Genomic DNA, 20,122 nt, shown 5'->3' with positions numbered 1-20,122 from the left:
GCCCACTCTTACCACCTGCCAGCGATCTGACAGGAAGTCCAGGATCCAGCTGCACAAGGCAGGGTGAAGGCTGAGGTCTCTGAGCTTCTTGTCCAGCCTGGAGGGAATTATGCTGTTGAATGCTGAACTGTAGTCCAAGAACAGCATTCTCACATAAGCATTTCTCTTCTCCAGATGTGTAAGGATGGTATGTAGAGCTGCGGCTATTGCGTCATCTGTCGATCGTTTGTGTCGGTAGGCGAGTTGTAGGGGGTCCAGTTTGGGTGGTAGCATGCTGCAGATGTAGTCCTTGACCAGCCTGTCAAAGCATTTGCTTATTATTGAGGTGAGTGTGACTGGATGCCAGTCATTCAGGCATGTTACCTTGGTCTTTTTTGGTACAGGGACAATGGTGGATAATTTGAAGCGGGGGGCACTCTACACTGGGAGAAGGAGAGATTAAAAAAGTCTGTAACCACATCTACCAGTTGTGCTGTGCATATCCTAAGTACTCACCCTGAGATACTGTCTGGTCCTGCAGCCTGGCGACTGTCCACTCGTTGGAAACATCTGCGTACCTCAGCCTCAGAGATGACCAGGTTGCAGGTTGTAGTGGCAGCTTTCCTCAGAGGCTCAGAGTTAGCGACATCGAGCTGAGCATAAAAGCGATTGAGCTCATCTGGGAGAGAGGCCGCGATGTTGGCAGCACCACAACATTTGGCTTTGAAGTCTGCAATGGTATGCAGCCCTTGCCACAAGTCACGTGTGCTATTCGTTGTGAATATTCACTCAATCTTGTCCCTGTATTGATGTTTCACAGCCTTGATAGCTTTGCGCAGATCATAGCTGCTTTTCTTGAGCTCTAGTTGATCGCCAGCGATGTAAGCTCGATGTTGCACTGTAAGTGCTGCTCGCACGGGATTACTGACCCAGGTTTCTGGTTCAGGAAGACCCTGACCGACTTCTGGGCAACAACATTATTGAAGTACTTCAAGATGAAGCACGTGACTCCATCAGTGAATTTTGAGACATCCTCATCATAGAAGACATTCCAGTTGACGTCATCGAGGCAGTCCTGCAACATGGAGGCCAATTGATCGGACAAACAGTGGACAGTTTTAACTATGGCCACCTCTTGTTTCAGCTTCTGCTTGTAAGTCGGCAGAAGCAGGATCGAAGAGTGATCTGATTTTACAAAAGCTGGGCCAAGGAGAGTTTTGTAAGCATTGCAGAAGGGAGTGTAGCAGTGGCCAACTGATCTCCATGACTGCTCACTTGGATGTGCTGACAAAACTCCGGAGAGACTTTCATCAGCAACGTTCGATTAAAGTCACCAGCGACGATGAAGACAGCCTCTGGGTGTTAATGGTCTCGTACAGTTCCTTGAGAGCCAGGTCAGTATCAGCCTGCAGTGGAATGTAAACCGCTGTGATGATAACAGCTGTGAACTCCCAAGGCAGCCAGTAGGGTCTGCACAACAGCACCAGGTATTCCAGGTCTGGGGAACAAAAGGATTTGAGTGCATGCACGTTCTGGGGGTCGCACCAAGCATTGTTGACCATGAAGCATACCCCACTTCCTTTACTCTTCCCAGTGAGGTGTTTTGACCTGTCCGACCGGAACAGGGAGAACCCGGAGGCCTCGATGGCATGATCCAGTATCTCCTTCATCAGCCAGGTCTCCACAAAGCACAAAACATTAAATTCCTTTGTTTCTCGCTGATAGGAGAGTCTGGCTCTCAGTTCATAAAGCTTGTTATCCAGGGACTGAATGTTAGCCAGGAGTATGCTAGGAAGCGGCGGCTGATTTGCACGCCGTCTCAGCCTCGCCAGGACGCTGGCCCTTGTCCCTCGCCTCCAGCTCTTCTTCCAATGTAGTGGCGGTGTAAGAGAGGAGTTTCCCATGGATCGTGCAAGCAGGAGTTCCCAGTGTAGGAAAGGTGACACAGTGGGTAAATGCCGTCTTTGATGTTCAGAGGGTCAGTCTATCATATCTGACGTGACTATCAGCTACTTGGACAGAAAATGCTAAGAAAGTTGTAGAAATTAGTAGCATACTGTACATTTGGAATGGAGCTCACAACACGGCCACCGTATGTGGCACCATTTAGGTCTCAAAGATAGCTTCTACCCCACTGTTATCTGATAACATATAACATATGATAACATAACGATGACATAGACCTTTGGTCTCACAATCTACCATGTTACAATCTTGTATTTTATTGTTTACCTGCAGTCTCTGTAGCATTTTACCTTCTTCTACCTCAATTGTGCCTGTATGTGTCTGTGTGCCTGTGTGTCTGAACAGTAGGCATGACAAGCATTTCACTGTATCTTGGTACATGTGACAATAACAAACTGATACCAATACTGAAATGGACTGAGGAGTGCGTCTCCATCAGCTGTATCTATACGTGGTTGAATGATAATGAAACTTAAACTTGATTTGAAAAAAAAATTGAAAACCATCAATTGAGGGGAAGAAAAACCGGCAAACTCAACATGGGATTTTTTCTGTTGAGAATCCATTCTTGGTGGAATAGGTGGAATTAAATAGCTTTCACCATTAATCAGTCTCTGTTTGCAAAAGCAGATGACAATCCTCCAGATTTACTGAAACGTAATTTTTGGAATGTGGGTACATCAACTACTGTTGCCTAATAATCTGGTGAAACTGGTTTGACCATTCCAGAGATCAGTTAAATGTCAACCACATTAAAGTGAAACTCGAGGCACAATTTCATTGTTGGCAGCAGCAGAAAGAGAGCATGTCCTGGGTGGTGGGGGATCCCTGATGCTGCTTTCCTATGATAACAATTTGTGTAGATGTGCTCAACGGTGGGGAGGACTTTACCCGTGATGAGAGTGTGAGAGAGGTGCAGAGAGTGAGCAAGTTTAAATTCCTCAATGTTATCGTTTCAGAAGATCTGTCCTGGCTCCAGCAGGAAACTACCATTACAAAGAAGGCACAGTGGAGAGTACACGAGCTGATTGCACTACAGTCTGGTATGGAAACACCAAAGCCTTTGAATAGAAAAACTGCAAAAAGTAGTGGTTATGGCCCAGTCCACTGCAGGTAAAGCCCTCCCCAGCATTCAGCACATTCACAAGGAGTGGTGTCGCAGGAAAGCAGCATCCATCAGCAAGGACTCACACCATCCTTCTCACTGCTGCCATCAGGAAGGAGGTACAGGAGCCCCAAGTCCCACACCACAAGGTTCAGGAACCATTATTATCCCTCAACCATCAGGCTCTTGAACCAGAGTGCATAACTTCAATCACCCCAACACTGAATTGATTGCACAACCTAAGGACTCACTTTCACGGACTCTACAACTCATGTTCTCAATATTATTGCTTATTTATTTATTATTTTTATTTTGTATTTGCATGGTTTGTTGTCTTTTACACATTGGCTGTTTGCCCATCTCTGTTGTGTGCAGTTTTTCACTGATTCTATTATGTTTCCTTCTATTTGCCATGAATGCCTGCAAAGAGTCTATCTGGTGACATTGAAAATAAATTTACTGTGAACTTTGAGAGGAGAATAAATTTCTTCACTCATAGAATGGATCTTTGGAATTCTCTACCCAAGACAGCTGTGAACTCAGTGTACTTAAGAAAGATGCCAGTGTATTCTCGGATATTAAGGGAATCAAATTATACAGGATTAATACTGAAAGTAGGATTAAGTTAAGAGAACAGCTCTAATTTTAATATCAGGCAGGCTTAGTGGCCTACTGCTGTTTCTATTTCTCCAGTTCTTATGATCTCAGTGTAATAGCTGTCTTTTGTGAAGGGTTCTCTTTGTCTTTTTATCTTTTTTCATTCACATGGCCACACAACATGCAGTGGACCTTTCTGTCCCTTCCAGCCATGCCACCCCAGTCACCCCACAACCCTAACCTAATCATGCGACAATTTACAATGACTAATTAACCAGATCAGTATGTCTTTGGACTGTTGGAGGAAAGCAGAGCACCACGCATTCATGGTGAGGACGCAACAAAGATTCCTTATGGAATGACACCAGAATTGAACTCCAAACTCTGGTACGGCTCCAGCTGTCATATCTAACCACTTGACTGCACACTTGGCTCTGGGTTGGAAAGATGCAAGGTTAAATCACACCTCTAAACTTATTTGCTGTTTCCATATACTTTGACCCACCATTGACTGTTTATTATTTATTGTAATGCCTGCACTGTTTTTGTGCACTTTATGCAGTCCTGTGTAGGTCTGTAGTCTAGTGTAGCTTTCTCTGTGTTGTTTTTTTATTACATAGTTCAGTCTAGCTTTTTGTACTGTGTCATGTAACACCATGGTCCTGAAAAACGTTGTCTCATTTTTACTATGCACTGTACCAGCAGTTATGGTCGAAATGACAATAAAATTTGACTTGACTTGACTTGACTTGACTGCACACTTGGCTCTGGATTGGAAAGATGCAAGGTTAAATCACACCCCTAAATTTATTTGCTGTTTCCGTATACTTTGCAGGGAGACTGCATGTACATGTTCTCAAGCTATAGAGAAATAATAAAATTTATCCTTTGATTGGAATTGTTAAAATGGATTATGTGAACACTGTGCTATCACCTGTCGTTAGAAGCTTATGAGCTGTGTTTTTCTGAATTAAAATATTCAATAAACTTCAAAACATAAAGATTCTTATAAACAGCAGAATAGTTTATGATAGTATGTCACCATGAAAGTGCTTTTAAATACTTTTTCATTATTGAACAAGTTATCATTTTCATTTATTATAATGCAGCTGAAAAGCCACGTTATTGCTTTGTATATTATTTTATATCTACCTTTCCATATTTTTCAATTAAAAAACCATTAATGTCAATCTGGTCAGAAATGTTCCATTTCATCTTTCAAACAGTGAAGCCAGAAATAGGAGCATAATACAATTTGATTTGTAGCTAAGGAGATGGGCAAGAGGGAGAGTTTCATCTTTTTGGATCACTGGGTTTCCTTTCAGCAAAGGTGGGACCTATACAGACACGACAGCTTGTACCTGAACTGGAGGGGAACTAATATTCTTGCTTCAGAGGGAGGGGAGAGTTTCAACTACAGGTGTAGGGGGATGGGAACCAGGAAGGCTGCACAGATAGAGCAGATCTTCCTTGAGGTGATCAGTATGGTAACCTATGCATGGAGCCAAGAGTTTGGGGAGATATTAAATTGGTATTTTGCATCTGTATTTATTCAGCAGACAGACATAGTCTATAGAAGTGAGGGAGAGCAGCAGCGAGGTCATGGACCCTATACAGATTGGAGGAGAAGGTGTTTGCTGTCCTGAGGCAAATTAGGGTGGATAAATCCCCAGAGCTGACAAAGTTCCCCTGGACCCTGAGAAATTTTACAAGAATGTTACTGGGACTGGAGGACCTGAGCTACAAGGTAAGAGTGAATAGATTAAGACTTTATTCCTTGGAATGTAAAAGATTGAGGGGAGATTTGATAGAAGTACAGTGCCTATAAAAAGTATCCACCCCCTTGGAAGTTTCATGTTTCATTGTTTTACCACATTGAATCAAAGTGGATTTAATTTGGCTTTTATGGACACTGATCATATAACCATATAACATATATAACCATATAACCATATAACAATCACAGCACGGAAACAGGCCATTCCGGCCCTCCTAGTCCGTGCCGAACTCTTAATCTCACCTAGTCCCACCTACCCGCACTCAGCCCATAACCCTCCACTCCTTTCCTATCCATATACCTATCCAATTTTACCTTAAATGACACAACTGATCTGGCCTCTACTACTTCTACAGGAAGCTCATTCCACACAGCTATCACTCTCTGAGTAAAGAAATACCCCCTCGTGTTTCCCTTAAACTTTTGCCCCCTAACTCTCAAATCATGTCCTCTCGTTTGAATCTCCCCTACTCTCAATGGAAACAGCCTATTCACGTCAACTCTATCTATCCCTCTCAACATTTTAAATACCTCGATCAAATCCCCCCTCAACCTTCTACGCTCCAATGAATAGAGACCTAACTTGTTCAACCTTTCTCTGTAACTTAAGTGCTGAAACCCTGGTAACATCCTAGTAAATCGTCTCTGCACTCTCTCTAATTTATTGATATCTTTCCTATAATTCGGTGACCAGAACTGTACACAATATTCCAAATTTGGCCTTACCAATGCCTTGTACAATTTGATCAACAAAAAAAAACTTCCATGTCAATGTGAAAACAGATCTCTACAAAATGATCTAAATTAATTACAAATATAAAACACAGAATAATTGATTGCGCAAGTATTCACCCCTTTCAAGTCAGTATTCAGTGGAATGCAACTTTGGCAATTACAATCTTCAGTTTGTGTGGAAAGGTCTATCAGCTTTGCACACCTGGACACTACATTTTTTCCACATTCTTCTTCACAAAACTGCTCAAACTCTGTCAGATTGCATGGGGATTGTGTGTGAACAGTCAAGTCCAACCCCAAATTCCCAACTGGATTGAAGTCTGAACTCTGACTCAGCTGCTCCAGGACATTAACTTTGTAAGACATTCCCTTGTAGTTGTAGCTTTATGCTTGGGACCATGGTCTTGCTGGAAACCAGATCTTCTCCCAAGTTGCAGTTCTCTTGCAGACTGCATCAGGTTTTCCTCCAGGGTTTCCCTGTATATTGATACATTAATTTTACCCCCTATCTTCATAAACCTTCCAGGATCTGCTGCAGTGAAGCATCCCCACAGCATGATACAGTGAAGCATCCCCACAGCATGATACAGCCACCAACATGCTTCACAGTAGAGATGGTGTGTTTTTGATGACATGCATTGCGTTTAGTCTGATGGCCAAAAAGTTCAGTTTCAAACCACACACACAAAATGCTGGTGGAACGCAGCAGGCCAGGTAGCATCTATAAGGAGAAGCACTATCGACGTTTCGGGCCGAGACCCTTCGTCAGGACTAACTGAAAGGAAAGATAGTAAGAGATTTGAAAGTAGTGGGGGGAGGGGGAAATGCAAAATGATAGGAGAAGACTGGAGGGGGTGGGATGAAGCTAAGAGCTGGAAAGGTGATTGGTGAAAGTGATACAGAGCTGCAGAAGGGAAAGGATCATGGGACGGGAGGCTTCGGGAAAAAGAAAGGGGGAGGAGGGGAAGCACCAGAGGGAGATGGAGAACAGGCAAACAACTAAATATGTCAGGGATGGGGTAAGAAGGGGAGGAGGGGCATTAACGGAAGTTAGAGAAGTCAATGTTCATGCCATCAGGTTGGAGGCTACCCAGCTGGTATATAAGGTGTTGTTCCTCCAACCTGAGTTTGGATTCATTTTGACAGTAGAGGAGGCCATGGATAGACCTATCAGAATGGGAATGGGACGTGGAATTAAAATGTGTGGCCACTGGGAGATCCTGCTTTCTCTGGTGGACAGAGCGTAGGTGTTCAGCAAAATGGTCTCCCAGTCTGTGTCGGGTCTCACCAATATGTAAAAGGCCACACCAGGAGCACCGGACGCAATATACCACACCAGCTGACTCACAGGTGAAGTTTCGCCTCACCTGGAAGGACTGTCTGGGGCCCTGAATGGTTGTGAGGGAGGAAGTATAAGGGCAGGTGTAGCACTTGTCCCTGAGGCACTCCACTAGTGACTGACCTCCATGGAGAATATGACCCATCTACAACCACTCTTTGCCTTCTGTGGGCAAGCCAGTTCTGGATCCACAAAGAAATGTCCCCTTTCTCAATAAGCCTTGCATGGGATACCTTATCAAATGTCTTGCTAAAATCCATATACACTACATCTACGGCTCCACCTTCATCAATGTGTTTAGACACATCCTCAAAAAATTCAGTCAGGCTTGTAAGGCATAACCTGCATTTGACAAAGGCAAAATAAGACCCAAGAGTTGATTACCAATCAGGAACAATAAGACAAGGGAACATGAACAGATCCTCAAAGGGATCAGAAGTGGAGAGAGTGAGCAATTTCAAGTTCCTGGGTGTCCAGATTTTTAAGGATCTAACCTGATCCCAACATATCAATGCAGCTACAAAGAAGGCAAAGCAGTGGCTACATTTCATTTGGGGAGATTTTGGTTTGTCACCTATAACACTTGAAAACTTCTATAGGTGTACTGTGGAGAGCATTCTGACAAGCTGCACCACTGTCTGGTACGGGGGGGAGGGAAAGAGAAGAAGAGGATCTACTGAACACGATTGAATTTGGAGTATTGTGTACAGTTCTGGTCATCGAATTATAGGAAAGATGTCAACAAAATAGAGAGAGTACAGAGAAGATTTACTAGAATGTTACCTGGGTTTCAGCACCCAAGTTACAGGGAAAGGTTGAACAAGTTAGGTCTTTATTCTTTGGAGCATATAAGGTTGAGGGGGGACTTGATAGAGGTATTTAAAATTATGAGGGGGGTAGATAGAGTTGACGTGGATAGTCTTTTTCCATTGAGAGTAGGGGAAATTCAAACAAGAGGACATAATTTGAGAGTTAGCCGGCAAAAGTTTAAGGGTAACATGAGGGGGAATTTCTTTACTCAGAGAGTGGTAGCTGTGTGGAATGAGCTTCCAGTAGAAGTGGTAGAGGCAGGTTCAGTATTGTCATTTAAAGCAAAATTGGATAGGTATATGGACAGGAAAGGAATGGAGGGTTATGGGCTGAGTGCGGGTCAGTGGGATTAGGTGCGAGTAAGCATTCGGCAAGGACTAGAAGGGCTGAGATGGCCTGTTTCCGTGCTGTAATTGTTATATGGTTATATGGAAAGCAGCTACAGAAATCTGCATATACATTTCTGTTTATGCACTACTTTAAATTTAACTATTTAAGATACATAATGTAATTGATTTACTTATTTTCTATATTATGTATTGCATTGTACTGCTTCTGCTAAGTTAAATTTCACAGCAAATGCTGGTGATAACAAACCTAATTCTGATTAAATATCTGAAGCACAGCTGGAGATTGACCAGCTCAAAGGGCATCACTATTCATAATGACCTTTTGGGGTATTAAAGGCCTCCACTTCTCTTCTTCACCAACACAATATTAAATTATGAGCATTCCTCATGTCCAGTTTTGTAAAAATAGTTACACCAAGTGGACGGCGACTTCTGTTATTTTATTTAAACTCCTATCATCCATGCAAGGTCTCAGGCGATCTTTGACAAACCTTTGTGAATTTCAAGGAAGAACCCTGTTCCTGTCCCATAGAAGTGGAGAGTCTGATTAACACTGAGGTGGACGCCTCCTGAATATACTTGCCCATGGTCAACCTCTCGGGTCCTCATAGGGGAAAAAAAGTCTTCCTAGTGGTGGACAGGTCCCTGGTACAAACAGTGCTGATGGGCCAATAGTTTGCTGAAAACCTCAGTGAGGTCGGAGTACTTGGGGGAACCTTTTCGAGATCAAAAGTTGCAGATTCTGACATGTCATATAACAAAGCCATTCTGCAACAGCCATGGGCACCCTAAGTGAGAGGGATCCCAGGGGAATAGATACTGTGAAATCCAGCATTTCAGAATAGCCCCAATCCAGAAAGGAAGGGGCTCTGAAACATGACGCGCCTTTCCTGGCTCAAGTGGTGGCTGTCAAGGGATGACCTAGCCCTGGGATTGGGACACCCATCTGTCAGGCCACTTGAGGATCTTTAAAGTGTACAAATGCCTGAAGAGACAGCTCCAAAATAGTTGCTGGTTACAGATTGTACCAGATTCTAAAAATATACACGGTAGGTGCTAACCTAGAGGTCCTGGCGCTATACATTCCGCCAGGGAGGAGGAAAATGCCCAGAGTACATGCCATCAGGCCACGGAAACCTAGGTGTTGCGGAAACGCTGAGGTGTGCATACCGATTGCAGTGTACTTTAACTCATAACCCTTTCCATTTCTCCTCCCTTACCTCAAGCAAATACCAAAACTGTAACAGAAACTGGATTCCACGGCCATTGCGTGCGTGTGTAAGAGAAGGGGGCGGAGTTAAAGTAGTTGAAAGAAACTCACTCATGTTGGCATGTACAATGGGAGCAAAACCTGTCTTTCTGGTTTCTTGTAAACCGAGAGATTCGGTCGCCCTGTACAAAAGAGGTGGCTGTTTTTTTACAGAACCCGTGCTCTGCTTGCGAGAGTGAAGGAACCAGTCGAGCCGAGGTCGGAAAGCGTCAACGATGCGGACCCCGCTGGTGATGATCTTGGGCTTGGTTTTAGCCCCCGCCGGGTTTGTGTTGATTCTCACCTGCACCGTGGCTCCCGCCTGGAGAGACGTCGCCGAAATCCCTTCCGGAGCTACTGTGGACGAGGTACACCATCAGGGGCTCTGGGAGATCTGCAGGGCCGTGGCGTCGGTGCGATCGCTGTCCTGCGACCTACAGGACGATGTCTACTTTGCCGATCAAATCGTCAGGATCGCCAAAGGACTGACCATTGCCTCTCTGGTGGTGTCGGCGGGTGGCATCCTGGTGGCGTCCTTTGGAGTGCGCTGCTGGACGGAGTCGCCCCGACCAGCCATCGTCGGAGTGGCAGGGCTCATCCTAGTGGCCGGCGGTATCCTGATCCTGATCCCGGTCTCCTGGTATACGGATCAACTCAATCAAATCCCCAACACTGTTGGTGGCAAGAGGCTGACGGTCGGATACGCCGCGGTCCTGGGATTCATTGGAGGAGGCCTAATCATTATTGGCGGATTTGCTCTCATGTTTAGTTTTGGCATGTTGCGGAAAAGCAAGAGTCCAGCGTTAAAGAATTATCACGCGAAGAGCACAACCCAGCCCGCGTACAAACATCAAACTGGGATTACCAACCCAATCTCTGTTATAAACGTTCCACCTGCCAACACCAGCTCAGCATCTCCCTGGGATACCGATTTCTGACCATTCCATTGTCGGTGATAAACGGTATGGATTGAATAATTTGCAGTTAACAATATACAACAGAACCAGGCCAGTAGGATCGCCTGTCCCTGCACCCTCCATATCTCACCTAATCCGAGAATTGAACTGGTTTGTTATTGTCACATGTACGTAGATGCAGTGAAAAGCTTATCTTGTGGACTGTCCACAGTATAGTATCATTACACAGAACATTGAGGAAGAACAAGGTTAAAAAAAATTAACAACACAATAAAGTGGAACAGCTACAGAGAAAGTGCAGTGTAGGTGAACATTAAGGTGCAAGGTCCAACGAGGTAGATTGTAAGTCATCTTATTATACTCGGGAACGGTTTAATAATCTTACAACAACTAGGTAGAAGTTGTCAATTAGCCTGGTGGTACATGCTTCGGGGTTTTTGTATCTTTGTACTAGATCTTTTTTCGGATTGAAGAGGGAAGACTAGATAATGTCCGAGATGGGTGGGGTCTTTGATTACGCTGGTTGCATTACTGAGGCGATGCGAATCGTGACGGAGTCCACAGGGGAGGCTGGTTTCTACGCTTTACTGAGCCATGTACACAACTCCTGCCGGTGAAAGACTAAGCTCTGAAGCATTCAGACAGAATGATCTCTATGGTGCATGGATAAAAATTGGTAAGGGTCGTCAAGGTCATGCAAAATTTCTTTAGCTTTCTGGGGACATAGAGGCTTTTGTTTGGTGGCACCCTTTATTAAAGTCTGTAACAGCAGAAATGCTCCCTTCAGCCTAGCCCACCCTGCCCACTGTGATGCCCATTTACCCTAGTTCCATTTGCTTACACCAGGCCAATCTTCTATCCAAATAATTGTCCAAATACTTTTTTAAGCAATGTAATTGTAACCACGTCTACCACTTCCTCAGCTTGCTTATAGCACATACCCACCATACACTGTGTGCCAATAACTGGCCATCAGATTTCCTTTATCCCCATCTCTCCTCTTATCTTAAACTTACTTTGTCTAGTTCTAGACTTCCTTGCCTCAGGGAAAAGACACTATCTTGTCGAAGCCCTCATATTTTATAAACATCCGACAGCCTTCAATGTTATAGTTAATATAAAACCAGCCTATCTCACCTCTCTCTGTAATGAAAGCCCTCCAATATAGGTAATATCCTGGTGAATCAATTCCACATTTTTTTCCAATAGTACCAAGTACTTGCTGTTTGTGCAGTTACAACATGACATCCCAACTCTTGTATTCAGTGATTTGGCCTATGAGGTCAAGCATCCCAAATGCCTTCCTCAGAATCCTATTCACCTGTGTTACTATTTTCAGGGAGCTGAATATCGATGCACCCAAGGTCTTTCTTTGCATCTATATTCCTGAGCTCCCTGCCATTGACTATATACTGTATGTCCTGTTAGTATTGTCATATCAAGAAGTATTAACCTCACACCAATCTGGATTAAATTCCATCCATTACTGCTCTGAGCATTTCCAACTGATCTATGCCCCTCTTTAGCTATCTACTACTTCATCAATCTTTTTTGGGTGTCACTTCAGTTTCTCTAATGATGCTATTCAGTGTCTCCCAGAGGTGATTAGGTGATAAAGTTCTTGACCCAAAACATTGATGGTCCATTTCTTCCATAGTTCTTCCAGCTTAGTGGAAAAAGAGAAAATAAGTCAATGTAGGTAGAAGAGAACATGAGGGAAGACAATGGGTATAATGTGCTGTTAATGTTGGAAAGTTTAGGTGAGGTTGTACAGTCTTGTCTACTGATGAAACATGAAGTGGAATGTGGAAGTTGGTGGGATTGTAAGTGTGGACCAGGGGATTTCTGTTCTTGCTCTTTATTGGGAGGAGAAAATGTGAGAGCAGAGGTACAGAAAACAGATGAGATGAAATCAAGGGGTCTGTTCATTATCCCACAGTAATGGAAGAAGAAATATGTATCAGAGATAACATGACATCATCACATCAGCTCCTCTTTTCTCAGGGCATCTTGCAGCCTGTAGAACTCAATATTCAGTTCTCATACTTTAGTTAAATCTCTTCCTTTCTGTTTGTATTATGACTAGTCATTTCTGTCTGACTTCTTTCTATTTCTTATATTTGTACACTCATTGGCTACTTTATTAGCCACAAAAGAGATGGTTGTGGACTTCAGGAGGGCACGGAGCGACCACTCTTCACTGAACATTGATGGCTCCTCCATTGAGCTCGTTAAGAACACCAAATTTCTTGGTGTTCGCCTGGCGGAGAATCTCACCAGGTCCCTCAACACCAGCTCCATAGCCTAGAAAGCCCAGCAGTGTCTCTACTTTCTGCGAAGGCTGAGAAAAGTCCATCTCCCACCCCCCATCCTCACCACTTTCTACAGAGGATGTATCGAGAGCATCCTGAGCAGCTGCATCACTGCCTGGTTCGGGAATTGCACCATCTCGGATCACAAGACTCTGCAGCAGATAGTGAGGTCAGCTGAGAAGATCATCGGGGTCTCTCTTCCCGCTATTACAGACATTTACACCACACACTGCACCCGCAAAGCTAACAGTATTGTGAAGGACCCCACGCACCCCTCACAAAAACTCTTCACCCTCTTGCCATCTGGCAAAAGGTACCAAAGCATTCAGGCTCTCACGACCAGACTGTGCAACAGTTTCTTCCCCCAAGCCATCAGACTCCTCAATATCCAGAGTCTAGACTGACATCGACATCATTTATTATTATATTGAAATTTGTCCTCTACTGTGCTTATTGTCTTGTTTATTAATTATTGTACTGCCCTGCACTCTTTTGTGCAGTTTTATGTTGTTTTACGTAGTCTAATGTAGCCTTGTGCTGTCTCACATAGTCTAGTGTAGATTTCTGTTGTTTCATGTAGCACCAGGGTCCTGGAGGAACGTTGTTTTGTTTTTACTGTGTAGTGTACCAGCAGTTTATGGTCGAAATGACAATAAACTTAACTTGACTTGACACCTGTACACCTGCTTGTTAATGCAAATGTCTGATCAAACAATCATGTGGCAGCAACTCAATGCATAAACACATGCAGACATGGTCAAGAAGTTTATTTGTTGTTCAGACCAAACATCAGAATGGAGTTGAAATATGATCTAAGTGACTTTGACCATGGAATTATCGTTGGTGCCAGATGGGGTGCTTTGAGTATCTCAGAAATTGCTGATCTCCTGCAATTTTCACACACAACAGTCTCCAGAGTTTACAGAGAATGTTGTGAAAGACAAAAAAATCCAATGAGTGGCAGTACTGTGGGTAAAAACACCTTGTTAATAAGAGAGGTCAGAGGAGAATAGCCGAACTGGTTCAAGCTGACAGGAAGGCAACAGTAATTCAAATAACCACACATTACAACAGCAGTGTGCAGAAGAGCATCTCAGAACACACATGTTAGACCTTGAAATGGATGGGCTCCTGCAGCAGAAGACCACAACCATATAAAGTGGCCACTTTATTAGGTGAAGGAAATATCTAATAAAATGGCCTCTGAGTGTATATTCCAGCCTGCATTATTTCACCCCAACAAAGAAATTGCCTTTGGTGCATCCCTTGACCTTCATTTTCTCTGTTATCTGGTCAGACTGTTCTCTCTTTTTCTCAGTTCTGATGAAGGATCTCAAAGTTGAAACACAAACTGTTTCTCTCATCTTTTTCTGTTTTAAGTTAGTACTCTACATCAGTAACTGTGGCTTGTTAATCTCCATGATCCCATTTTAATTCATTTTGCAGAGACAGGATGGCCTCTTTATACTTCTGGCCAAGTTGCACTGCTTGCACTACAATGGTAAAATCACACAGTCTGTAAGTTTCTTCATGTTCTTCATAATGTGGCCCACTTTCTGGTTTTGAGTCAGTTTCTCAATTAGCACAATACAGGCCCTTTGGCCCACAAAGTTGCACCGAACATGTCTTTACCTTAGAAATTACCTAGGGTTACCCATAGCCCTCTATTTTTCTAAGCTCCATGTATCTGTCCAGGAGTCTCTTGAAAGACCCTATCATATCCACCTCCACCACCATTGCCGACAACCCATTCCACGCACTCACCACTCTCTGTGTAAAAAACTTACCCCGATATCTCCTCTGTACCTACTTCCAAGCACCTTAAAACTGTGCCCTCTCATGCTAACTATTTCAGCCCTGGGAAGAAGCCTCTGACTATCCACACGATCAATGCCACTCATCATCTTATACACTGCCAAGATGGGTAAGAAAAAGGCTTCCGAGGTCCAAAATCAAGTCCTTTGTGAAAGTCTACAACTACAACCATCTGATTTCAACCAGATACTCCGTTGGCATTCCCCAACCATTGTGATCATTGATCAGACCATTGTGAACAAGGGTGTTTTCAGTGATCCTGCTTTGAAAAAGAGTCACTGGCAAACTCTGCAGTTGTTCTTCTGATTACTGAGAACAAGTTAGTACAGAGGTAAAAACTAAGTGCAGAGAGACAGCAACTGTGGAGTGAGAAGGTCAATGATATTTTAATAGTACTGGCAACAGTCAGAATCAGAATCAGAATCAGGTTTATTAGCACTAGCATGTTCTGTGAAATTTGTTAACATGATGTAAGGCAGCACTAAGTCACAGAAGTTTGTGGGATAAAGTGTGGATCACCCCTTTGCATCTTTAGCTATTCTGTGGAGCTGCCTTTACTTCAGCATGGTGCCTGGTAGTCAGGTTGCTTTTCATTTGCTGCTCCCAATCTGATCTCCAACTTCCCCTAGTTCTGATGATTGTGTTAATGACCGAAAGCATTGACATCTTGTCTTTCAGTTATGCTGCCTGACCTGCTAAGCATTTCCAGCATTTTGCTTTTGTACTTGGATTTCCAGTATCTGCAATATGTTGACTGTGTTGTGTTAATAGGGAGAAGGGAGAGAGCCTCAGGACTCACACCACCAGATTCTGGAACTGTTATTAACCCTAAACTATCAGGAAGAAGGAAGAGAGCCTCAGGACTCACATCACCAGATTCTGGAACAGCTATTACCCTGTGGTGAACTACATATACCTGTCTGGACACGCCACCCCCCCCCCCCCCCCCCCCCCACTGACTGCTCCTGTGGCTCCTCCCACTGACTGTGGCTCCTCCCACGGACCTCGGTATAAAGGCAATTGGAGACACAGCCCCGGCCTCAGTCTCCAGGATGTAGTGTGGTGGTCAATTGCTGTTTGTTCTTTCTTCTAGCCAATAAAAGCCTATATCTTGCCTCACGTCTCCGAGAGTTATTGATGGTGCATCAATTTTATTGGCTGGAAGAAAGAACAAGCATCAGGCTCTTGGACCAAACTTCACTCAACTTCACTTGCCACATTATTGAAATGTTCCCACAACCTATGGACCCACTTTCAAGAACTCTTAATCTCATGTTCTTGATGTTCATTGCTTATTTATTATCATTATTTCTCTTTTTGTATTTGCACAGTTTGTTGTCTTTTGCATTCTGGTTGGGTGGTCTTTTATTGATTCTGTTATGGTTGTTATTCTACAGATTTATTGAGAATGCCCACATGAAAAAGAATCTCAGGGTTGTATATGGTGACATACTGTATATGTAGTTTAATAATAACATTTACTTTGAACTTTAATAGTGAACACAATGATCATTCTGGATCTCCATTATATACTTTTCACTACTTTAGTCCTATAATGGTTATTTTGCTTGATAGCTTGTTTGATATCTATTGTGTTACATGCACAGGCTCCATTTGGTCTGAGCTTTATTATGACTATGCTTAGTCCAAATATGCTTCATGTATATGATGATCCTTGCCTACTTTGGTGTTAGTCAAGTATAAATTTCATCTTTGATATTCATTGTATTTTTCAATATGAGGTTTTACTGACTTGACCAGAAGTTTCAGTGAATTAATATTTTTTTTTTTTAAAATGCTGGCAGAACTCAGCAGGCCAGACAGCATCTATGGGAGGAGGTAGTGATGTTGTTTCGGGCCGAAACCCTTCCGAAACATTGTCACTACCTCCTCCCACAGATGCTGTCTGGCCTGCTGAGTTCTGCCAGCATTTTGTGTTTTTATTTATTTCCGGAATATTTAAAAACATTTGTTTGCATGCCATATCACATAAAAATAGTTGTCTGTGTTTTTACATCAAAGGTTTTCAATGACACATCTCAAACAGTACCTAAACAAAGTATTTGTTGAGAAAACCATCACCTCTCAAGTTCCTTTCCAAGACGTACATTTTTCTGACCAGCTGATATTACTATTTACTCATCGATGCTGGATCAAAATCATGGAAAACACAGCTAGTGGGATTGTGAAACACTTCTAACCAGTAGCTTTGACACAGTTGACACAGTTTAAAAACTGTTGACACAGTTTAAAAAGGAGCCCCACTGTCATCTTCAAATGGACCCTTCTAATTGTCAGTGAAGCTAAATTAATTTTAAAAATCCATTAATTGCTACAAGGGGCAATATTTCTTATTTAGATGCAGAGAGAGGAACAAAATGTGAAGTATATTTTTTATAGAAATAATACCGAGACGAATAATGTGTGGAAGCAGTACACGGTTTGTGAAATATAAAGAAATGAAGAATAATAATTTGTAGTACAATCTGAACACAAATGAAGAGGTTACTAATGTTGGGAATGAATGATATAATTAATTGAAACAGGGAAATGATAAGATTTAAAAATTGCTTAGTGCAATTGTGAAATTAAATCTTAATTGGACTCAAAGCAAAATAGCTCAAGCCAGAATGCTGGAATTTGAATTATTTTTGGGTAAATTAATCTTTGCTGAAATGTAAAGGAAAATCTGGCTTAGTTACATACAAATAATTCAGTGCATGCCTATGATCTTTCAAATAAACCCAATGTCAACAAACAGAAATCTGAGAAGGAGCAAAATAATTATAATTAAAATAGGACTTCTGAAAGTTCTTGGCCAGAAACTTTGTCTGTACCTTTTACCATAGATGCTACCTGGCCTGCTGAGTTCCTCCAGTATTTTGTTTAACTATAAATTTATTTAATATTTTCCATATCTAACATTCATATTGACATTTGCAGTGTCGGTCAGCCATGGATTGAATAAGTGGGTGCATAATGGCAAGTTACACACAAAATGCTGGAGGAACTCAGCAGGCCAGGCAGCATCTATGGAAAAAAGTACAGTTGATGTTCCAGGCTGAAACCTTTCGGCAGGACTGCAGAGAAAGGAAAAGCTAAAGATTAGATTTGAAAGGTGTGGGGAGGGAGAACCACCAGGTGATAAGTGAAACTTGGAGGAGGAGGGATGAAACAAAGAGCTGGGAAGTTGATTGGTGAGAGAGACAAAAGGCTATCGAAGAAAGGAAAAGGGGGGAGGAGCACCAGAGGGAGGGCAAGGAAATGAGATGAAAGAGGGAAAGGGGGATGGGAAATGGAAAAGGGTGGGGGGGGGTGTCTGGGGGGCATTACTGGAAGTTTGAGAAATCGATGTTCATGCCATTGTGTTGGAGGTTACCCAAACAGAATATAAGATACTGTTCCTCCAACCTAAGTGTGGCCTCATCATGACAGTGGAGGAGGCCCTGGATGGACATATCGGAATGAAGTCCCTCCCCACTGATCTCTCTCCTGGCTATGCTCCATCTGCCAGAAAAAATGGCCAGCCATTTTAATTCCACTTCCTATTCCCATTGCCTCGCCTCCCTCTGGTGCTCCTTCCCCCTTTTCTTTCTTCGATGGCCTTCTCCCTCTTTCACCAATCAACTTCCCAGCTCTTTACTTCATCCCTCCCCCTCCCCCCTCACCTATCACATGGTGGTTCTCTCTCACCTCCCTCACCTTTTAAATCTACTCCTCAGCTTTCTTTCTCCAGTCCTGCTGAAGGGTCCTGCCCAAAACATCGACTGTACTTTTTCCATAGATGCTGCCTGGCCTGCTGAGTTCCTCCTGCTCCAGCATTTTGTGTGTGTTGCTTGGCTTTCCAACATCTGCAAATTTTCTCTTGTTTGTGACCTAATGGCAAGTGCTTGCCCACAGTACTCCCAATAGAAACTAAAATTGGGACTGCAAAACTGCATTCAGATAGTTGAATCAATCAGTTTCTTTAGTGGAGCAAATGATGTATTTTTTGACTCTATTTGCTACAGAATAACGAGGTCTGAGTGGTATGCGGATACACAAGATTGCTGGAATCTGAAGCAACACACAGTGCACTGGGGAAACCAAGCATGTCAGGCAACACTTGTGGACTGACCCTTCATGAGGACTGTAAAGAAGAACAGAATTACTGGTATAAAACAAATGCAGGGAAGGCGTGGAGAAAGAGCTGATGGTTGTCATCTATTGTCTATTACCTGCAACAATCACCTGCTTGCTAAGTTTCTCCAGCATATTGTATATTGCTTCTAGTAGCACGTGCACTGTGCCGGTATCTATGGTTTATATTACACCCTCCAGCAATTCAGATGTTATTTATTAGAGTTTACAGCAAAATAATTGTGACTATATCCCCAGAATTGAATAGACAATATAGAGCTACTTTGTGGAATGGACTGAGAAATGTTGATCATCTCACTACTTATGAAACAGATCATTATAAGGGAAAGGCAGTATCAGAAATAGAAATAGATGCTTTCAAGGAGTATTTTAATCATAAAGAGAAGGCATTATTTGACATGGTTGCCAAATATTTTCCTAGTATCATATTTTGCTGGTCTTTACATTGATACAAAATAGAAGAATGAGAATTCTGCTTGGTTACACAAATAATATGGGTATCTGTGATAATATTGTATATCCCAAAGTTGCATGATTGTTAACCGACACAAAATGCTATAATAATTTTTTAAGGAGGTAATATCAGCAGCATATTGCTGTATTTTTTGTAATTATATAATCACCTTGAATAAACTATTTGAGACTCTCACCTTGACTCATACTTGGTACACGGAGTGGCACACAATTGTAAAAGCGTAAGCATTAAGCTTGTGACAAAACTTGTTCATATTGCATAAAAATATAGCTTTCATAAACACAAGAGCTTCTGCAGATGCTGGAAATCCAAAGTAACACATGTAAAATGCTGGAGGAACTCAGCAGGCCTATGGAGAGGGAAAAACAGTCAGCATTTCAGGCTGAGACCTTTGATCAGGACTGGAAAGGAAGGTAGAAGAAGCCAGGATAAAAAGGTGGGGGGAGGGGAAGAGGACAAACTCGTGATTGGTAGGTGAACCTAGGTGGATGGGGAGGGTGATATAGTGAGAAGCTGGGAGGTGATATGTGGAACAGATAAAGGGCTGAAGAAGAAGG

General features: G+C 42.8%; 1 protein-coding gene across 1 annotated transcript; it reads left to right on the top strand.

Annotated features, from left to right (window-relative positions):
• Nucleotides 1–9,996: 9,996 nt before the first annotated feature.
• Nucleotides 9,997–19,739, top strand: LOC140737596 (claudin-23-like). The gene is made up of 2 exons (XM_073064052.1): nucleotides 9,997–10,868; nucleotides 18,961–19,739. Exon 1 carries the CDS (start codon nucleotides 10,143–10,145, stop codon nucleotides 10,842–10,844), a length of 702 nt encoding a protein of 233 aa, XP_072920153.1. The 5' UTR covers nucleotides 9,997–10,142; the 3' UTR covers nucleotides 10,845–10,868; nucleotides 18,961–19,739.
• Nucleotides 19,740–20,122: the final 383 nt, after the last annotated feature.

The sequence above is a fragment of the Hemitrygon akajei genome, chromosome 2, assembly GCF_048418815.1.
Source record: "Hemitrygon akajei chromosome 2, sHemAka1.3, whole genome shotgun sequence".
Lineage (NCBI taxonomy): Eukaryota > Metazoa > Chordata > Chondrichthyes > Myliobatiformes > Dasyatidae > Hemitrygon > Hemitrygon akajei.
The sequence above is the reverse complement of the archived record's forward strand: the minus strand, read 5'-3'. Positions and strand labels throughout refer to the sequence as shown.